General features: G+C 40.2%; 2 protein-coding genes across 2 annotated transcripts in view; one reads left to right on the top strand and one right to left on the bottom strand.

Annotated features, from left to right (window-relative positions):
- LOC311037031 (replication protein A 32 kDa subunit-like) overlaps positions 1-23,088 on the top strand; it is a 469,874-nt gene that overhangs the window by 169,996 nt on the left and 276,790 nt on the right. The window lies entirely within an intron of this gene.
- On the bottom strand, positions 688-22,876 carry mamdc4 (MAM domain containing 4; the record flags this gene model as incomplete). Its single annotated transcript, XM_084046387.1, has 29 exons — positions 688-726; positions 1,056-1,127; positions 1,651-1,841; positions 2,276-2,387; positions 2,930-3,054; positions 3,536-3,661; positions 3,765-3,914; positions 4,170-4,260; positions 4,706-4,833; positions 5,333-5,473; positions 5,779-5,992; positions 7,043-7,170; positions 7,573-7,707; positions 7,854-7,958; positions 8,726-8,834; positions 9,270-9,409; positions 9,719-9,856; positions 10,143-10,241; positions 10,615-10,731; positions 11,405-11,498; positions 12,099-12,254; positions 13,653-13,759; positions 14,547-14,702; positions 15,965-16,090; positions 16,853-17,086; positions 17,636-17,761; positions 19,787-19,879; positions 22,428-22,497; positions 22,790-22,876. The coding sequence occupies 29 exons, from the start codon at positions 22,874-22,876 to the stop codon at positions 688-690; spliced, it is 3,609 nt and encodes a 1,202-aa protein (XP_083902513.1).

Here is a 23,088-nt window from a genome sequence, read left to right as displayed (position 1 = left end):
CATGCTGTTTCAACGTCGTTGTTGGAGATCACACCCACACAGAATCTCCCCTGCCACAAGGAGGGGCAGTAAACCAAAAGCATTATGGTCATTGTAGTAATAAGCAGTCCAGTCAAAACCTAGTCAAACACACAGATTTCATTATTTTTATGGCCATAGGGTGCAAATTTTAAATTGTGCTACTGTTATCTACTACAAATACTATTACCATTGAGTGATTGCAGTTTCTTCCAGGGGTGAAATGCTCCTTTAAGAACTCTGCAGCCCTCCTCTTTTGCTTTTTTCTTTGATACAGATATTGTACTTTTGACTCCACTATATTTCTAGGAATCGAACAGGTACATTATGAATTAACCACTTAAGCCCTTCAAATATAGTGAAAATTGCAGATCTACAAGCCTTGTCCACCACTGACATGTTCACAGGGAGAGAGAGAGCTCCAACCCGTAGCCAAATCTATGGCGGCTTCACTAATTTATCCTTCACAATGGATCAGGGTGTTTTCCGTGTGTGTGCGTGTGTGCGTGTGTGTGTGTGTGTGTGTGCGTGTGCGTGCGCGTGTGCGTGTGTGTGCGTGTGTGTGTGTGTGTGTGTGCGTGCAAAGACGACACAAGCAGTTCTGCTGCTGTGATATCGCCTCATTTGTTGAGCGCCACCTACAGGTGGCAGGAACACATTTTCCCCGACTCAGGCCACCTCCATCTCCCTCACCACCGGCTCACTCTCCTGTCAGAACAGCAGAATTACATCAAGATGAGAACAACCTGCACAGTAACACCAATCAGCTGTGAGGAAAAAAAATCCCCACAGCTGTGCTGTATCTTATAACCTACATTCAGTGAACCGCAGGGATATCCATAAGGCATTGGATTTGTGTGTGTGTGTGTGTGTGTGTGTGTGTGTGTGTGTGTGTGTGTGTGTGTGTGTGTGTGTGTGTGTGTGTGTGTGTGTGTGTGTGTGTGTCCTCACGCTCACAATCCATATAATGAGATACACATTTTAATTATATAATTATTATGCAATAAAATAGACCGTGCATATTTAAATTCCCTTACAGAGGTTGTTACATCGTTGAAGCCAGCCATCATCTGATGATTCTGCACTGGTGGCACAGCCACGCGGTCCTGCTGGAATGTAGTGGAATAGTTAAATACGACATTTAGACATTTACACACCAAATAATAGTAGCACTAATAATACTGTATGAATGGGACTATTTGTACAGGAGATTTTCACAGAATTCACAAAGAGCTCAAAGCTCACTTAGATTAGCTTGTCATTGTTGTCGGGCAGAAACCTTGTGTCTCCATATTTGAACTCTTTGGGTTTTTTTTATTCCGTTTTTACCGCAAATTAACACCCTACTTGTCATACTAATGTGTCACACAAAAGTAGCGAAATTAGTCGAGCTTGTAGATCTGCTATTTGTGAAACGTTTTTAAGTGAAGGTAAAAGGGGTTCTGTCTGTGCGTTTCATAAATATATAACCAATGAAAAGTATTGACAAGAGCTTGTGACTAAATAATATCTACATTGGATCCATTGAAATACAGTTTATTTTTTCCATTTCCTGACTGTTTTGGACATACACGAGGTTCCCACCTAACACCGACGTTGTACTAATTTAGTTAGGATGACAGATATACTCACTGTGAGAACAGGCTCATATATTTCACTGCTGAAACCAGCAGCATCTACAGACGCCGGTGGGATAGAATCCATTCTGGCTCTCTCACGTGTTCGCAGGTAGTAGTACAGTAACCCACACAGTGTGCCCACCAGCAACAAAACAACAATGACCGATGCTGCGATACCTCCTTTATCGTCTGTGGGTGGCTTGGCTAAAGGGAGATTGGGTGTTAGATATTGTCCGAAGTAGATATAACAATAGGCAATGAAGAGAGCTAGATGTATTTAAACTAATGTTTCATATACTGTAGGGTTGAAATATACAAAAGAAGTAACTTAGATAAATAGGTTGATAGACAGATGGAAAAGTCAGGCATACAGTGGCTATAAAAAAGCACGCACTTTCAGACAATGTAGACAATGTAAAGATAATCTGAGTAACAGATGGTGGCAGATTAACCCAAATTTAACAAAGGGGGTGCATATTTTAAATGTTATCTATAATCAGGATTTTCTATCCTCTGCATACGTGCATAGACACATTTTGAATAGGGTTGAACTATTCTTTACAGCCACTGTATGCATAGAGAAGTTAGGAGGATACTGTATTATTGCCTGGTGGGGAATTTGTATTTTGTTGTCTTACGTGGCAGGATGGATGGATCAGCTATGTTTCCAGCACAGTCGACACCTATGGTGTATTCAATATCATCCAAAGCCAGAACTCCGGCAGAGCCTTTGATTCCTTCAAGCAAAATCTGATAACATATAGGATCATAGGATATAATCAACACTTAAACTACACAGTGAGGTTTGTGAGGACGCTGTATATCTAGAACAGTGGTTCCCGACTTTGGTTCCTGGGATCGCCAATACTGCTGGTTTTCTTGGGACTACTAGTACTGTTGGTTTTCGCAATGCAACATCCTGGTAGGATGGTAAACCAGTTGTACCAAGGGTCCACAGGACCGGGGTTGGGGAATAACTGATCTAAGTTGTAAACATTAAAGCATGCTGGAATACATTACAAGACCCCACTGAAAAAAGTCAGATTTAAAGCCCTGCTAGTGAGAGTTGCAAGGATCTTGGTTCGAAGCACTGTGGTCCTTAAGGAGCAGCACAGCATCTAGGGGCCCGATATATATTTAATTCTCCAGTCTTGTTTTCTTTTCAAGTAAGTGGGACATTTCTGGTGGATTCAAAAGGTAGTGTCCACTATTGTAAATAAGATCAATTCATTCATTCATCCATCTATCATATCCAGACAATACATTACACTTGTTAAAGTGTTGAGTCTCACCTGGTAATCCTGACTAGAGACGATGTTGACGTCAAAGCGTTGCCACACTCCTCCCACCTCAAATATCACCAGCAGCTCTACTAGTTCCCCTTGAGTTCGCTTCTTCACCTTCAACTGGCTGTCAGCTGTAGACGCAGATGTGTCAAATGACAGTATACATTAGTATTGTGTCCTTCCATCCATCCACCACCACGTCCTAAACACTCTAAAAAAAACGAATAACCCTGCCCTGCCATTGTTGTGTTGTTGTATTTGTTGCTTCCCGGAGGGTGGATCCAACTGATTTTGGTGACTCCGTAGCCTTTCCTCTAGTTCCACCATTAGGCAAGTTACCTAAAATTTTAGTGGGTGGAATGCATTAAACTTGCTGAGTGCATCCATGCTCCCGGGAGGATGAACCTTAACAATTTGAGTTGAACCAAATGGACCCCCACGGGTCCATTTGGTTTCATTTGTTCATTTAAATTAACACAGAGGATGTGAAATTGTAGATTGGGGTCCTAGAGATAAAAATGTTTATCAAATGGGGGTCCGTGGCCCAATGCATATGAAAAAGGGGCTCCTTGAAATTAAAAAGGTTGAGAAGCACTGGCGTAGGATACTTACAAGACGATGGCTTGTGAGCCCAGAATCTGAGGCAGGTGCCCTTGGTTGGAGGGAGGTGTGCACTCAGCAGCAATGCGTTGTCGGTGCTAGGGGTTCGACTGCTGCCGGGAATGAACAGGAAGTGACCTGCATGGGAAATGAAAACAGATGAGTCTTCTTTTACACCTTGCATAATCTTGGTTGCAAACTATATGCGCGCGCGCACACGCACACACATGCACAATGTTACCTCTCTCTGTCCCCAGAGTGTGGTCATGAGCAGGGGTGAGGTAGTGTGTCTCTGCTTCTTGGCTGGTCAGCTCCCAGTCCAGTTTGTCCTGATGGTGACTCTGAGTGTTGCTCCAGCCACACAGACCTCGCTCCAGGTTACATTTGGAACCTGACACATAGGATAACACATTGGTTATCAAAGGACAACTCTGGGGTGAGCGAAATGTAATTTAAACCGAGGAATGCCAGACCAATCTGCCATGGGCTATTTTTTGTTTGCTGTGGCAGATTCGTCTGGTTTCCAGTCTAGGGGTCCGTGGCCTAATGTTGCGAAAGCGTTTGATATTTTCAAGTGGGCCCTGATCCAGAAAAAGGTTGAGAACCACTGGAATTGATTAAGCAAATAAGAGGCCATTGTACAAACCTTGATCTTGACATGGGTGACCTGAGAGAATGACGTCATCAATTGCAATGTGAGTGTTGGTACCCCCTGCTCCAGCCACCTCGAATTCCAGCTACAGCAAAAAAGTAGAACACTAAATAGATAAATCAAGATTTATCATAATAATTTATATTTAAATTCTTTACAATAATTGAGTTAACTTATCCGAAAACAAATCAGCACATCTGATACTTACGCCTGATTCAGTCTTAGTATCACGCCGAAAATAGTAGATCTACAAGCTCACAACGCGTCACACTGTAACAAGTTGTGAGCTTGTAGATTGGCTATTTTCAGTGTGTGACAACCACTCGCATTTTTTTTAAAACAACTTCAGGAAGTAGATAATCTTCAACATCCATAATTTATTCAAAAATAAATAATTGAAATGAAATGAAATAATAATGAATACATTGTCTATCTATTGGCAAATGAATGGTACTTTCTATGATCATTCTTTTAGACAACTGAAGTGCAAATGAACTGAATCCATGAATGAATTAATGTGATGTCTGTACCTGCCAGTCCACAAGGGTACTAGTGATGTTGCCGCTGGCATGGCGCCACTCATCTCCCTGGTCCAGGTTATCAGAGAAGACCAGGACTCTCTCTCCCTCCACCGGCTTCATGTACACAGCGAGAGAACCTGGCAACACACATAGAAATGCATAGGAAACTAGGGCTGGGCGATATGAATTCAAAACAATGTCACGATTTTTTCAAACTTTTGCGTCGATTACGAACACATAGGCTAAGGGTGCAACAGTTAATCAAACAAATCAATTTAATTGATTAGAAAAAAAGATATCAAATAATCTATTTTTGTGTTTATAAAAATAAATCAGTAATCAATTAGTTCATTATTGATTAATAATCAATCCCTAATTTAGGTATATCCTCATAGGCAAACGTTAACCCAAAAATTCAAAAATAGTGAAAATAGCCTTGTGAACTTGTAGATCCGCTATTTTATCTATTTTTGTACAACACCGATGTGCGACTGAGAGTAAAATAGCACAGGTTAATCGATTTAAAGACATTTTTTTTAAAATACGTGCTTCTCGTTTATTCGAAAAACTAAAGCAATCGATAGAATAATCCCTATGAAAATAATACAGTACATAGCTGCGGCCCTACTGTCTTACCAGGATAGTCTCCACCACCATTGTGGTACCAGAAATGGACACACTCTGTCATCACAGACCCACGGCGTACAGGGGAGGACAGAGTAGTTGTACTTCCTGGCGCGAGGACACTCTTGTCGGTTTCTGCCATCATGTAGAAGCCTACAAGTCGAATATAAGCACAGTATTAGTAACTGGATCATATCAATCTGCAGGAAGAAGTCTGGTACATGTTGTTGCGTAATAACCAGCTCATTTGCAACACCTTGTAACGAGAGTCAAAAGCAGAAGCTTATTCTGCTTGGAATTTGCAGAGAAGATTTGGAACATTTTTACATGGGCACAACCCACACACTCAGCAGAACTCAATCTGACAAACACAAACGTCCTAACTTTTTGTACCAAACTGGGGGTCCTTGAATTGAAAACTTTCTGAGATCCACTGCCTTACATAACTTCTGTCTCACCCTTTGGAGTCTCCAGAGTGTGGTCTTTTCCAGGTCCATTGGTTGAGGTTTGTCCGTTTCTGTGGAGCCAGCGGATGGTACCAGAGCTTTGGTAGCCACAATGCTGGCCTTCGAAGGAACACATCCTGGCCACCGAGCAGGGACGGTCCAGGAGAGCCACATCGTCGATGGCCACCCGTCCATCAAAGCCAAAGCGAACAGCCTCGAACACCAGCTGTTCAGAGTTTACAGGAAAGAGTGTGAGTAACAATGTGAACTACATTAACCCTGATGTCCCTATTTTGGGCAAATGTTTTTCAAGACTTTTCTTGAATTCCTCTTTTTTTATGTTCACGTTTATTTTAAAACATTTACAAAATAGCAAACATACATCTACAAGCTCACAACGTGTTGGGATTCAAGACGGTGTGAGCTTGGAGATCAGCTATTTTCCTAATTCGTCATAAAACTAAGTAAAGGCTTCAGTGGTTGAAGCGAGTCGCAAGAAGAGCTCATAGGTTAGTAATTACCCATGGCAGACGTCTGTGCTCAGCTCACCAAAAATCTAAAGTTTAAACTGTTGGAATCAGCAAATCTCACATTTCTGTGTGCTATTGAGGTTGACAGATGAGCACAAGGTGGCGCTGACGTACAAGGCCTTGTTTAGAACGATCACAGGGGTTTTGTTGAGGGGGGTTTAACAAAAGTACTAATACTGGATACAGGACGTTACTTCCGCCATGAGCAGGGTTTATCTTGGTTTCAAAAGAAAAGAAGTTTGTAGCAAACAAAGGCATATGATATTAACATGTTTTGGTCAATAAGATAATCTTTAGCCTGGCATTGCCCTTGTTAGTACTCTTCTCCTCAAAAAGAACTAAGCAAACTTTGCCGCGTTGTGTTAATATATCAAGTTCTGGATTTATTTCCACACACTACGGCTCGGTTTCAGAGATTCTCAGGAACTAATTTAGGCCCTGCTCAGGAGGTAGTACTAAGCCTGAGTTCTAGGAAACCAGAACTTACAATTTCAAAATTGTTCAAAAATAGTTAAAATAGCCACCTACACGCCATCTACAAGTTCACAACGCGTCACGTTGTGAGCTTGTAGATCACTATTTATGCTTCAATTTATGAGGTTTTCTTTTATGACATAGGGGTAGTAGTTCTATAAATAAAAATCAGAACAGAACTTCACAGGTTCTGGAAAGTTTCAGCAAGGTTATGTTAGGTTCTGGGTTACCCTTCATAGTCGAAAAAAAAGTATTTTGAATCTATACTGTACCTGGAACGTAGAGTGCTGGTTGGGTACTGTGCAGTGGCCCTCATGCCATACATTTCCATGGGCACCAGTTCGCGTCCAGAGCAGATCTTCAGATCCTAAGCTATCCACCGATTTGACATTAAGCATACCTGGATGGGTTAGGTGGAGAACAGCAGTGTCAAGTATGAAGGAAGCAATAGGGAGAAAGGGTGTGTGAAGGTGAGAAAATAGTCATAAGTAAGGACAGTCTGACCTTTTTAGTTTGCTTTTACTTTAATTAAGCGATAATTGAAAAGATTCACATAAACCCTAGCATCCCTATTCTGGGAATGTCATATAGGCAATTGCTATTCTGCAAAAAAAAATGCTGATCTACAAACTCACAACGTGCAGCATCGCATCACTCTATTTTAAATGAAAATTGAATTTAATGTTTGAAACATTTTGAAACATTTTGAAACATTTTGACAATAATGACATGCCCCAAATAGGGATGCCAACAATCTTATGAAGTTGAAAAAATACTGCACGGTTTTTTTCCTCCGGCTCACCTGTCTGCGGCCCATAGAGTTTGTAATAGAATGTGAGACAGCGATCAGTAGAGCTTGCCGCTTGTGGAAACGACAATAGGCGGCCGATGGCACCGCGCAGTTCTGGATCCCAGACGTCTACAACTAGACTTTTACCTGGATGTTGAAACGAGAGGGAAGGGCATGAGGGTTCAGCGCCTTTTGACACGTTAGGAATGGTTGGTTGGTAGTAGGTAGAAAGAAAGACAGACAGACAGACAGACAGACAGACAGACAGACAGACAGACAGACGCCCATCGTACCGACTCCAATGGTGTGATCCATCCCGGGAAGAACAGTCCAGTCAAAGTTATCAGTCTTATCCTGGTACCAGCTACAAAGGCCATCTTCAAAGTTGCATGCCAGGTCTGTCCAAAAGAGAATCCGAATAAGAGCTGAACTGAGTGAAAACCCTCAGTGTTTATTTAAGAGAATGAATCTGTAAATTCGGGTCCATTTGGTTCTATTTGTACACTCTCTGATTTAAATAAACGCTAAAATATTTTCTTTTATTGATTTTCAATACAAAGCACAGCAGATATGGACAGTACAAAGGTCACAAGTTCAAAGCAAAAGAAACAACACAATACATTATATGAAATACATTTGTTTGGGAGCTATAACTTAGTGTGTGAATATATTATCTCTCTCTGATTTCTGCCTCTTTATCCAGCAACCGACCAACTATTGATGGGGTCAAAGGATGCCCAGTCTCAAGGTAAATGCTTACGCTAGTTTTGTTGTTTCTGTTTGATTCTTTCCTTGTTATTTATTTTTTATTTATTTTGGATTCTTTTTAATGTACAGTTTTTTTATTTGATTATTATTATTTGAAGTAAAAAATATATAAAAAAATAATTTATAGCATCTTTTCAATGTGATGTAAATTGCCTGTCATTGAATATGAAATATTCAATATATCAAATAAATATACTAAATATTAAATGGCAATAAAAGCAAAAAAAAACAATAATGTGTACAAATAAGGCATCACCAAATTAATATCACGCTCTCCTGGTGTGTAAGGTACCTTTGAAGTATGCTAAATACGCACAACCACCACTTATTTCAAGAGCGGTTATGCAAAATCACTCATACCTGTATGTATGTAAAATCACATTTCAGGCTACTGTACCTGTTGGAGAATGTGGCAGATAGTCGGCGTGGCAGTTAAGGTAGCGCACGTCACTCACTTTGAGCTGAGCGCAGTGGCACAGCTTTTTAGCACGAGCTTCAAACGCCAACTATAGGGAAGGGAAAGATAACAAAGCACAACACGGATCGATTCATTATTAAAGCTTTGTTCAGGCTGCAGGTAAATAAAGTATGATTTGTTTCTCGAATCTGATCTTTAGGACCGACTGGCCACACTGTTCTTTGCAAGTGATCAGGTCGGATTTGTGTATTCGGACAACTTTCACCCATCTGCATGGGAAATAGGAATGTTCTAATTAGATTGGCAAAAAAACAGTTTCTATATGTCTTTTTTGGCTGTTAAGAACTGATGAAACCAACTGCAATGTGAATAGGACAAAAATCTGACTTGGGTTGCCGGTCTGAACATGGCATAAGAGACACACAAACTCAATAAACTAATTACAGTGTTAAGCCTAAATACTTATGCCATGACCCTCAAAGAAAATAACTGATATGCAAACCAAGGCCCAAATATAGTGTACCTGAAAACGATATTTCCTGGCTCCTAAGGGGACCTCAGCCTTCATCCATGATTCTGGATCTTGACCCGTCTTTCCACTGTACTCCCAAAGCTTAGGCTGGATGCCCAGCACACTGTCAATCACCCTGAGGGACACCTCACCTACAGGACCACAAGTACAAGGATTATGTAACCAATAAACCAAGAATATAAATACGTACGGATTAGGATGCAGCCGTTTCTCAAACTAATTGATTTACCGGTAATCGATTATTTAAAAAATATCGATAATCAATAATTTTATAAAGTTATCAATAACAGGCAAAAAGTTTCAAAAACCTTAAACATTTTTGAAATAAAAAAGTAATAGATAGAATAATTGATATGAAAATAATCGATAGTTTCAGCCCTAGTATATGTATGAATACTGTAGGTGAGACTATGGAAGTAGCTATGGTAAGTATTGTGTACCGATGTGAATTGGATTTCCAGTCAGAGCATAGGAGAAACTGACGGTACATGCTGGACCAGAGGGTCCCAGGAGGGGAGTCAGCATCTGGGCCTCTGTTAACTGCTGGCCTGGGGCACCGATTACATGCAGGTACTCATCTGAGAGAGAGAGAGAGAGAGGGGGGGGGGGGGGGGAGAAAAGTACTGATAAAGTTTAAGAATCACAGGTATCTCCTATCTATAATAAAAAACAATTAAGTTGTTAACACACACGTGCATGCACACACAAATGAGGAGTGTGAGAGACCGAGAGAGAGAGTGAGTGAGATAGAAGTACTGATAAACTAAAACACGCGCACACACACACACACACACACACACACACACACACACACACACACACACACACACGCACGCACGCGAGGAGCGTGAGAAACTATTGTACCGTTGTCAGTCTCATTGTACTTCTCATGCAGCACCCATTGTTGACCTCCTACACTTGCATCAGTCCAACCAGTGCTGCCCCCAGCAGTGGAGAAATCACCTGAGAAGCAGACCAATGTCATTCCACAAATCACACGGGAAAAAAGAATCACAACACTAACTTTGTAACTTTGACAACAAAGACAAAAAGACAAAAAATAATTGGAAATGGTTTGAAACATATATTTTCAAACACAAAAACTACATGAACAAGAAAACATACAAATCGTCTAATGCCATATTTCTATCTATATTCTAAATAACACATAACTCTGTCAGAATTTGTAACTCTGAGAGTGTACAGATGGAGCCAAATATACCAGTGAAAGATTATATTACAAATTTACTTTTGTTTAATTGAAAAAGTTACACAGTATGACTTTGAAATGGACATGCAGTGCTTAACTGATTTTTCAATCAGCTTATGAACTGACCGCAGTTGGCTTCATCCTCTGCATTCTGACAGTCAGGGTTGAAATTACACATCAGGTCCGGCTTATCAGTGCAGGGATGTCCGGGGGGCTTCGGGAAGGTTGCATTAGACTGACTACCTGTAAAAGAAGACGAGAGTATTTACCGGTCCCCGCACGGGGAGAAATTACTTTTCTGCATTCACCCAGCAGATGGCTGCTCGGATGGCTCAGATGAGCGCATGGGGGTTTCCGATTCCCAGACGGCCTCTCGGCCCAGTCAGCTACGGCCGCCATCAAGACAGAGATCATCTTAATGTAAAATACTCAGTGTTCATTTAAAGGTAGGGTAAGTGATATTTCTTGGTATTTTTTTTTCTTTTGTTAAAAAGTTTAAAGTACTATATGCTGATGGTAATCATTGCTAGAGCATTTGTTGGGTCACAGCGGTCTCTCCAGCTCTTTAAACAGAATATAGTACATTTTCAGGTAGATGACAAAATCTAAGCCAATCAGGAGAGTGCATTGAAAATGCATTTTCTGTTTAATAAAGAGCTGGAGAGACCTGGGAGACTCCTTTTACTGAACAAACACTCTATAGTAATGAGTACTATCACAATATAGAGCTAGTTAACACTTATTTTAACCAAAGTAAATCACTTACCCTACCTTTAACTCTGAGAGTTTACAAATGAAACCACATTTGGTTTCATTTGTACACTCTCTGAGTTATAAATGGATAACTGTTTCAGATGTCTGTTTGAACAGAATGCTTGCATTTTCTTGTGAGTGTAGATGATCGAAAGGCTGATACCGTTTATTGCCACGCGGCATTCAGGAGACATCATAATGCTGTCAATTGCAATCCCTCCATATGCAAAATCCCTCATTGCTGCCATGAATATAATCTATAAGGAAATAATTGACAGAGAAGAAGGGTGGATACAGTGCGAATGAACTTAATGCCACTTCATATGTGCTATTACAAAGGTCATCTTACAGGCAAGAAACTTAAGACTGTACAGCTATTTAAAAAATGCTAAGTTCCTTTCAAACACATTAAGACTAGTCTAGTTTCACATTCCAAGTGTATCTAGTACTCATTGTACTGTCAAAGTGAGGTGAATTTCACTATCATTTCACCAGCTAGAAGCTATTAACCCAATGAGAGAATGTATAAGAATGACTATCCAGATCTTAGGTTTCACTCTCTATAATGTGATCTGTACTAGATCTATAGTATAGATAGTTGTAGAATTCTGTACTAAATCTACAGTTATTCTAACAAAAACATAATATATATATATATATATATCTTATGGGAGTCCCTTGCACAACATCTTTTCAAATTGTGCAGCCTAAAACGCATCAATTTGCGGGTCCTTGACATGAACATTTTGAGAACCACTGATCTTTGTGTACACTAAACAGTAACATATTAGTATTTATTTATTTATTTACATCCTTATGATATATCTTACAAAATTAGACATTGATCAATCACTCACATGAAAATGGAAGTCAGAGGCAATCTCCACTTCTGCCTTCACCCAAAGGTCCCCCAAAGCACCACCCCTCTCCCATACAGGGTAGATCTTAGTATCTGCCACAAGTACAGTTAGACCCCCAGACCTTGGGCCAAACTGATGGGTGTACATCACCATCTACAGGAGGACAAAATGTTCAACACTTGGTTCATGTTACGAATGGGATCAATGTATCTGACATGTACGCTTATATATGTAAAACACGTCTCATGATTCAATTGTTAAAACCTGGGTTTAGTAGAGTATCACACTCTTTAATCAGAAGGGCTTTCTCTCAGGCCATGAAGAGATGAGATGAGTGTAGGGGTGCAACAGTTAATATTACACCTTAAGTAGTTTATCAGACTAATCAATTTAGTTGATTATTAACGATCAATTTAAAAAAAAATCGTGTCAAATCGTTGATAGCTATTTAAAAAAATGTATATAAAAAAAGAAAAGCACCCTAGGCTGATTTTGTAGTTTGTTTTCCACTTCAGGTGAAAAATTACAGCAGATAAAAACATGGCAGACTAGTAAGCAACACACTCATTATTAATTTGATTTGCTGCAGCTGTGTTGCTTACATCACTGTACTATGTGTGTGTGCTATTACAAAGCACTATAGTACTGTGGATTAAAGGGATATTCCACCTCGCCTCAAGCCAAAATCAGGCTGATCCGGTGCGTCTCAGGAGCGGACACATAATATGTGTTAAGCAGATGTATTAAGAAATGAAAAGACAAAGGGCAGGTGTGTGGGGCAGGGGCGCAGCCATGGGTGGGCCGTGGCCCACCTACATAGAGAGCTGGCCCACCCAATCGATTTTGCAAAAATAAATAAATATATATATATATATATATATCTATATATACAATTTGAATCCTGCGCCATGTCGGTTGTCAGTATGTACGTATGTAGCCAGTGTGACGTAATCTGACATCACGCCAGTGTGACGTAATCTGACATCACGATGAGACGGTCGTCCCGAATATGGACACAACGCCAGTGTGACGTAATCTCACGACAGCATGACATCACATCCTACCTATAAATATGACATCACATCCTACCTATAAATTCTAGGATGCCGTCAGATCGCACCAGTTCGACGGCTTCCATAGTGGGTTTGGGTCCTTGCAGAGGTGATGCACGTCACCTCTTTAGGTGCCTGTAAGGTGGCACTGCAAAGTGAACGACGCGTCACGCTAGACGTTCGGGCCGCATAGCGGCCCGAACTTCTAGTATATATATATATATATATATATATATATATATATATATATATATATATATTTCTTTTATATTTCTTTTTTTAATAATACATTTTTGGATAAAAACAAATTGGTAAAATCAGGCAAAAATTAGAAATAAATAACATAACCCTAACCCCAAAATAAAGTAACAAAAAAACGCCCAATATCCGCGCAATAACCGCAATTTTTTTGCACACATTTTTTGCATGCGCCTGCTCCAGCTCAGGCCCAGCCTATACTAGCGTTCTGGCTACGCCACTGGTGTGGGGGTGGGGTTACCTTGCAGGGGTGTGTGCTATTGGTAGGCTCAAGGAGAGGACTCTGAAAAGATGCCCAATCAAACCCCTCCAGACCGCCATCAGGCACAGTGACATAAAGGAAGTGACCTGTGGTGGAACAAAATGTACAGTACGATAAGAATAATGAAATGCATACAAATTAAGATACACAATATCGCTGTTGTTGACACATAAAACTTTGCTCATATTTTAAATGAAAATAATATCCGCCTGACAGCACATCATCATGCTTTTATTACATGGCTAGTTACAAATTAAATCAATGACAATGTGAATGATTTATTAAAAAATAAATCATGAGCTTACGATCTTCTGTTGCCATAGCAGGGTGGACAGAGGCAAACAACAGAACAGACTTGCCAGAATGCCTTGATCAACCAATCGTAATCGAGTACTCAACAACATTGTTTAATAAAAAGTGATAAATGTGTAATAACAAATGCTAAATGTAGATTAAAAGGCACCGTTTCTCAACATCGGGTTTGGGGGCCACCAGGGATCTAAATAGATCCTTATGGGTCTGTAATTCCAATTGTACAATTCCAATTGTTAAATGAACACTGAGGATTTTAACAACTTAAACCCCAGTATCCGTGTTGTGGGGAAAACGTTTCGCAGAAAATAGCAGATCGGCTATTTTCAGCGAAGACATTTAATGTAGAGTGAAAACAGAAAAGTATAGTATAGAGCCCTGAGGGACTACAAGGTATGGGCTTTAAGTGGTTAAAGTAAAGTGTAGTTTAGGACCCAGAGATAACAAATTGTATCAAATTGGGGTCCATGGCCTTATGCATATCAAACAAGTCTTTGAAATTAAAAAGGTTGAGAATCACTGTATGATGGTGATATTGCTCATTTCTGAATCGACACCGACCTTTAGCACTGTTTTCGGAATGGTCCCTTCCTGGTCCTTTCAGAGGATCGGTGGTAGAGAGCTTTTCCTGACTGGTCAGCTGCCATTTTAGACTCGAAAAAGACCTTGTGTCCCAATCGCACAAGCCTTTCTCAAAGTCACAGCGCCAATAGTCTCCTAAACACACAAGAAAGCATAATTTCAAAACAACTTTGAATAATACAGTATGAAAAGCAGGGATTGGCAACCTTTTTTTTATTTTCTTGATAGTTAGCGTACCATATCAACATTAAGTTTAATTATGTCACCACATCAAAATAAAACTTATGCTGTAACACCATTTTTAAGAAACATTTTCTTCAGGACATTGTAATAATCATTTGAATCAGAGCAATAACCCCACCTGTCTCCCAGACTCCCACCCCATCTTATTAATCAGTAAGAGTTCAGAGTTTGATTGCCTCTGGCTTGTCTGCTTGATCTTTCAAAGACCCCTCATGTTTAGTCTCAACGTGGTGCTTAAAACACTGGATGTTTGGAAAAAAACATCATTTTCAAGACATAAACAAAACCATATTTGTCTGTCCATGAGCGCTGGAATGCCAGAACATCTCTTTGAGCTTTCTTTGCCTTTTTTGCCATTTTCCTCTGAGCCAGAACTGTGTGATTGCGCAACCATTGCAAACTGCTGTGTGTGACATAGGCTACAGGCTCCGAGGTGTACATAAAACTAAATAGACTACGTGAATAGATGGCTGGATTACGTGTAGGAGGTAATTTCCATACAGATAAGAGAAGACATAACTTAATTGAGCACATTTTTAACAACATTTTATTTAAAAAGAAAAATCCTCTCTCTCACACTTACGATGCCAGTGTGCCAGTGATTACCCTAAGTGTAGGGTAATTACTGGCACACTGGCATACTCCGTGGCACTCCCATGTTTATCAGCATGTGCTGTGAATCCTACAACAGTGCCATAAAGAAAGATATTCCTGGAAATCTATTGCACTTGGCAACTGCCATTGTTCTGTTAGTGAGCGTTATTGAGTAACATTAGCTCTAGTGTTTCACTACGCATCTATGAACCATTATTCATCGTATGTCTTGTAATGTACTGTATGTAAAAAACAGAGGTGACCGAGCTTTTGCTGCGGCCGGCCTGGGGCTCTGGAATAGCCTGCCCATTCACGTTAAAGCTGCTCAGTCGATGGACACTTTTAAATCACTGCTGAAAACATATTTCTTATCTTTTCTTTTCTTTTCTCTGGCCTTTGAGCACAGCTGAGACTGGCACCCTAGGACCCTAGATCCGACCCTACTCTTTCTGTTATGTGCCGTTTCTTTGTAGTAATTAGTGAGGACCAATTATATGACGATATGTTGAAAATGGTCGAATGGCTCCTTTGAGCGTACAAAACATCTCCTGACATCTTACCACATGTCTGCTCATCGCTCCAGTCACCACAGTCATCACTGCCATCACAGACCAGACGCTCGGGGATGCAGCCCTCACGCTTACATTCCCACGTCCCGTTTGCACACTCCTGTCCTGGAGGTGGTACTGATGACAGGGAGAGGCAGAGACCAACATACATTATTATGACCAATAGACAACATGGGGAAGGAATGGTGAATAATGATGAGGAAGAATGGGATTTGTTTTAAAAACTAGATGAATACACTCAATAGAGTGCATACTGTACACTGCACACACTGTAAAATACTGAGTTAATTTAGCTCATAGAGTATACAAATGTAAGATTCTCTGGATAAGAGCACCTGCTAAATGCCTAAATTGTCAATTGCAATGTAACCAAATGGACCCGTGAGGGAAAGCAATAAGCCACAAGAGGCCGTGGTTTGCCGTAGATTTTTCGGCTAAGAGGCGTGGTGAGGCACCACGCGGAGAGGAGTGCCTCCGACCCCCTTAGTCGGTGTGGCTTATTGCTTTTCTAAAATGGTTACCACAATATGGTAGCAACATGAAAATCATAGACATATCCCAATTAAAACACATTTGAATACAATTTCACTACAAGAATAATTTCTATAATAAAGTAGTCCCTGGCTGTGACTGCCAGCACAAACCAGGAACCGTCTGTGCAAATGAAATATATATATGTTTTATCTTTGGAGAACCGTAAACTATAGGTCATCTGGGATGGTCAAAGATGAAAGATTATGTCATTTTAACCTTGACCTTTGAACTTTTCAACCCAATCTTCTCCGAGGGACAGCCTATCATTCCCGCCAAGTTTCATGAAAATCAAGACAACAGTACGCTCCACCCGCATTGACACCTGCTTAGGGCGGGACTACTTACTGGGCAGGGCACAATCCAAGAACTCCATGTGGTCAACAGCGACATCAGCTTTATTCCCTTCTGAGCGTTGGGAATAGAGGCGGATGTGGAAGGTCGAGGCAATGCGGCCAAGGAAAACGGTGGCCTCCCTCCAGCCACGCACGCTAGTGCTCTCTGGACGCCATGCTATAGTCTCGAGGGAGCCTGGGCGCACAACGGATGCCCACAGCGGTGTGGAACCCAGACCTTTGATACCTAGGCAGAGAGAAACACTTTGTCAGGTGGCCCCAGGATTTCTCACCGCAAGTTAAACGTTGCGATGTGTAAAAACACACAAACATGGTGACATAAAGGAAAATATTTCAATAGTCCAACTTTATGACAATTATGACAGTAATTCTGCTGGCCTGATCTCCTCAAGCTGGCCGTTCCGAATCCTAGTTCACGGACCACTAGTGTTCCATGGCATAAATACAGATTGTCCAGGCGAAATGTTTAAAAAATATAATGCATATTGTGCCTTTGCTAAATGTAAAAACATAAGTTTAAATAATAACCTATTGAAGACCAAATTGAAGAATGCCTTTGAAGTAATCGGCGTAGTGTGGGGAAATGAATAAACAATGCTGATTGGCTCTTTTAATTGAATATACAAGTGGTTTTAAGATCATTCATGTTAGATAGTAATACAATAAATAAAATAGTGTGTGTTATGCCTTCTTACACACACATATACATTGTAGGGGGAAAGAAAGGTTGAGAACAACTGTACTAGTTTATGTTGAACAGTATAGACAGTAGTACCTGAATCCCAGAGGAAGTATTTCAGGCGAAGGCGGCATGTTGGTGCAGAGTCCCGCATTTCTGGTGACATTAAGACTGTAGACTTCGGAGCATCTGACTTCAGCGCATTCACTCCCATATAAAAGCCTGTTAAACGTGTTGTTGTACATATTATATATGGTTCAGTGGCTCTTAAAGTGGGGTCCAGGGACCCCCAGGGGTCCTTGAGGGGGTTCCAGCAAAATAAGTTGATACAGCATCCCTTTAACCAGTTTAACCCTATTTTATGCTTCAGCTAGTCAAAAATAGTCAATCTACAAGCTCACAATGTGTGGCGTTCTGCAAATTGTGAGCTTGCAGATCTATGTTTGCAAAATCTTGGAAATTTGTGAAAATGTTTGGAATACATTTGAACATTTTTAACACAATAAAATAGCTTATGGGCATCCCTGGCTGACACACAACATTTTCAAATGGTGGTCTACGGCCAAATACATATCAATTTAGGGCTCCTTGACATGAAAACGTTTGAGAACCACCATATAAATACCGTATGCCATACAGTATCAATTCATGCACACCTTATTGAAAATGAACCCCTAATGCTTGGTACAGTAGCATGAGATATGTCAACATAGCATTCTACCTATTCAGCAACACCGAACTGTAATTCCACTATTTATCTGTAGTAGCTATTGTTTTTTAAGCACTGAACCTGGCTCTCCTTGCAATTGATTGCTTCTAAAGGTCTTGGCCCTGGAATTTAAATGCAATGTACTTTTTCACTCATTGTAAAGAGATATGGATACAGTATATGGAGATAAGGAGCTAAATCCCAAATAAACAAAAAGGAAATATATTTTGAAGTTATCTGTCTGTACCAGCCATTTGTAATTTGCAGTTCAAGACAAAAAAAGGGGTTTAGATGTACAGTATGGTATTACTATGGGATAATGATTAAGGGATTGTGTATTATTGTCCATCGTGTAAACAGTACTATACCTGAGCTTGTCCCAGTGGTGAAGTCAGAAGAAGGTCCAATGTTTGCGTCACAGGGAGAGGGATTTCCTCGACTATACTTCTGCCATTGATATGTGGGATCCGTAGATGGGACAGTCCAGCCACAGTTCCCGGGTGACTCAAAATCACACATGAAGCCCCTTGCTCTATAGCCTGAGGTTTGGGAGTGGAGCAATAAAAAAGATGCGATATGGCAGAAATACAAATAGTAGCACAACTATTGTTATGGTACTGTAGCACCAGCAATAGTAGCTTGTTTGAAATTAAAATAATGTGCTATAAAGTAACTCGCTGTCTTTGGAAATTGTATGAATTCATTTATATGCTTAATGTTTTAATTTATTCAAAATATCCCATTTTCATATTCTCCATTAGCCTGATAACACTTTGAATGTGTACAATATTACACAGGTGAATTAGGAGACAATTGGGCCCTGAGCACAGTCTTGTAAAAGACCCCCCGACCGGTACACTAACTTGCAGTCAACACCACAATAACATTTTACAACAGGATCTACAGTGCATGTGCATATATAGGCTACACAGAACACCATATTAACACACTGGCATCTCAACAGGATTTTAGAAGAGCCAATGCTGTTTTGCACTTGCTTTTTGTATTATATATAAACTGGTGGAATAAACATGCACTTAAAAAGGTTATTATGATGGTTTATTTCTTGTGACATCTGCAAAGTGAATGTTTAGGCTATTCCTTCGGTTATCAGGATTTTGGGGGCTCTGTTGACATGAATGACTAAGCCCTTTCAAGAAATACTAAGTTTATAATTACAATTCGTGCAAAGGCTAGTCACTAGTCACGTTTCTGCAACAAACAGTGACATTTGTAGCATTTGTTGTGCCCCCTATGGGTGGAAGTGAAATCACTTTGGGCTCTGATTGCGTTGTTTATGTGATTCAAATTTGGGTAGATCTGAGTCATGATTTGTGGCTTTTTTCAAAACGGGTCCCTCTCGCAAACTTTCATACAACAAAGTATGAATCAAGCTTTTTACAACATGAATAAGAAAAACAACATACAGTAGCCTGCACATATTCTTCAGTACAGTTATGTCAATGAAACCGTACAGATCATGGTGGCCTTGAGGTGATCAAAAACATCCCACAATGATGAAGCTTTAAGAGTCTTACCACACATGTCTTCATCACTGCAGTCTTCACAGTCACATATAAAGTCACACTTCCCTTCTGGAGCCTGGCAGGCATGTCCTTGTGAACTGACAACTGTGTGTAATAAAATAGTCTTATCATAAATACTCTCTATGAATAACTGTCGTCGGATAAAATGTTCTGTAAGTAAGGCAAACGTGAAATCATGCAAATCAACAAAATAGGTTGGGTTTTCTTATGGGGTTTTCATCTTGTTTAATATTACACAAGTTTAAATGTTGAAGAATCCATTCTGTATAACAGTTTTAGGATCAGAAAATACTTATTTGTCATTAAACCAGCTGACGTGTGCAATAACAGATCTTTTATTCAAATTTATTTTCAGATTGCAATGGATGAAATTTGAAAGCTTATAATTTTTTCTTCTGTACATTAACACCCTACTCTATGCAAAGGTTGCGACAATAGGTGATGTGCAAGCTCACAACACCTCACGATGGGACGTGTTTTAAGCTTGTAGATCTGATATTTTTACCTATATTTAGCCAATGAACTTATACTGTAAATGCTTGTGACTAACTATATTGGATCCATTGGAACACAGGTATTTTTTTCTCCAAAGTACACTGAAAAGTAACGGTTTTGGACATACCATGTTCTTCAGTACAGCAACGTTATACCGATCAAAGTAAAAGATTATAGCTTGATTAAAATTCCCTTGATGCCTCAAAGAGCCTTTCCTTATCAGAACTCATTACCCTCAGTGATTTATGATACAGCTAATGTGAACAGGCTCAAAGGCCAGCTGGGAGGCAATGAGTTTAACACCAGTGAAAACGTTATTCATCCAACCAAAGGTCTCTGATTAAAAGTCAAGATCCAAGATCCTGTTCTTTATTGTGACAGCAGCCAGTAATTACAGGATGTTGAGAGGACATAAAAAAAAATAACAGCTTTGGACACTGATACCACGCAGGTCTATTATGGGTCAGTAACTACACGTACATAAAAGAATTTATGACTAAACATTAGCTTACTTCTCTGTTCTCTTCCATGGCAGAGAGTCTTTACATAGAGCCTTGTAATTAAAGGTTCTATTTTAATTATGATATTGTCTGTTAAAATATTGTGTTAAATAGCTCTATATTTAGGTAGTAATCATGGCTATAGCGTTTGTTCAATAACAGGGTTCTCCACATCTCTCATTAGTACACATACAGTACAATACAATTTCAGGTCGGGATACCAGTTTCACCCAATCAGTAGAGAGAACTCATACAGAATACAGGATAAACAAGTGAAATTGGAAATGAAGAAAATTATGGAACTGGAAAACTAGCTGATAAATGATATATTTGTAGGGTTTTCACTCCTGGTTAGATTAAATTATCCCATCTGAAAAACTGAACTGGAGAGGTGAAGACCTGGTACTGAACAAATTCACTTTCACATACTTTAACAGCATGACATAACACTGAGTGAGGACATTTCTGATTAATGTATGGTTAATGTGCTTCCCAGACTTTATTAGGAGGATCAATGTTATGTGGTTAGCGTATAAAACTTCCACATGACATTCTCAAAAAATAAAGAAAAAAGATATAAATGCGATTCCACACGTCGCAGCGGGACACATTGTGAGCTTGTAGATTTTCTCATTTTGAAATAATATAGAAATGTTTTGCGGTTAAGCAGTTAAAAGAGTTAATCTGTCTGCTTACCCCATTGAAGTGTGAACAGCAAGATTAGGGATATATTTCTCCTCCATAACTCCATATCCTCGCTTCTCTTCCCTTGGACCAATGAAGGTCTATACACTACCAGTCACCTCAGCTACTCTGAAGAGTCTTTCCTAGTTCCAACTCTCCCTTTCTAGGAGATAACAGCTGGACTTTACATCTTCAGTCATAAAACCATCTCTAGAACCAAGCCAAAAGTTGTGCAACGTGCGGAAAAAGGTGACACGCTGAGCATTTCTATAACATACCACCTACAAACCACCTAGGAAATAACGTCTCCTGTCTCCTCCAAACTGTATGTTCTAGGACAGTGTGACATCACCGGGCACAAAATGATGTATCCCATAACTTCTGAAAACATTGTCAGACAACATGCATTTAATCATCACCATTAAATACAATACAAGTGAATCTACTGAATTGCACATGCCTCTATGAACTGTTAGATAAGGACAAACAGGCATACAGGAGCTCTTGATAGGCTTTCAGGTAGGAAGGGGCCAAACGACCAAAGGACGCTTTTCCCAAGTAACATGAATCTGACATCCTGTTTGGTCTTTGGACAGAGTTTAATATGATTTTGCTCATCGGTTGTCTTTTGAGTTTACAGAGTTCATCAGGTATTGTATTATACCCTATAATGCAGAGTGCAATAAGTAGGGCGTGTCAACGCACGTGTCTGCTAATGAGGTTTAGAAATGGACTGTAGGGAGTAACATATTTTTAACAAAGTTTTAAACTAGTTGTAAAATTAATCAAGACTGTAAACTATTAGCTAATTGAATAGGGTAGGTTGTTTACAAACAAACTGCCAGAGACGAGCAAATTTGACTCTACTTAACTGACTCTTTATTTTTTTGTGTCGTTTGTTGCACTGCTGTTTGTCCAGTGTTGTCAATAAATTATTAAATTCAATTCCCCACCTATCAGCTCTCCTGGCTGGGCAGAGCAGCTGGCCTGAGCCGCTCGTAGCACCGGGGAAGGCCCTTCTACCTACCCACAACAGTGGGGATGTGTTGTTTAGTAGTGCCATCTACAATTGCTAGCGGTTAGAGCACACGCCTTTCGTGAGGATGACATTGTTGGTCATGGGTTCGAACCCAGGGCATGCGGTCGCAACGGGTTCCTAACGCCAAATCAAATGTGTTCAAATCTGAGCCAAGTCTCTAGAGGAGGCACGTCTGAAGCCTGTCCTAGACGGGAGTCTCCAGATGTAAAGAAAACCCAATGATGATGATACAGCAGCCCGTTCCTGTCCATCTCAAGTCTGTGCCTACTAGCCCACGCCCAGCGAGAGCTCCGGTGGTGTGAGAGCATCAAAGCCAGCAGGTGCGCTCTCAGACAGGGAGAAGTACAGACACTCAATGCTCATCTGTGTCAGCTTGTTTGTAAATTATTCATTTGTATGGGATTTCTCAATCTCGATTAATTTCAGAAATACAACTGATAGTTTAAAACTTTGTTATCAATATTAGCTACTTCAGAGACTAGAGTAGGCTTTTTTTGGCTTGTCGCTCTGTGCAAAAGCATTAAAGTTGAGCTTTTCTCAACTATGCGCTTAGCTTCTTGCTGGCTCAGCTGTGC

This window comes from Gymnoscopelus microlampas, assembly GCF_963454915.1.
Source record: "Gymnoscopelus microlampas genome assembly, chromosome: 21".
Taxonomy (NCBI): Eukaryota; Metazoa; Chordata; class Actinopteri; order Myctophiformes; family Myctophidae; genus Gymnoscopelus; species Gymnoscopelus microlampas.
This window is presented reverse-complemented; position numbering and strand designations above follow the sequence as displayed.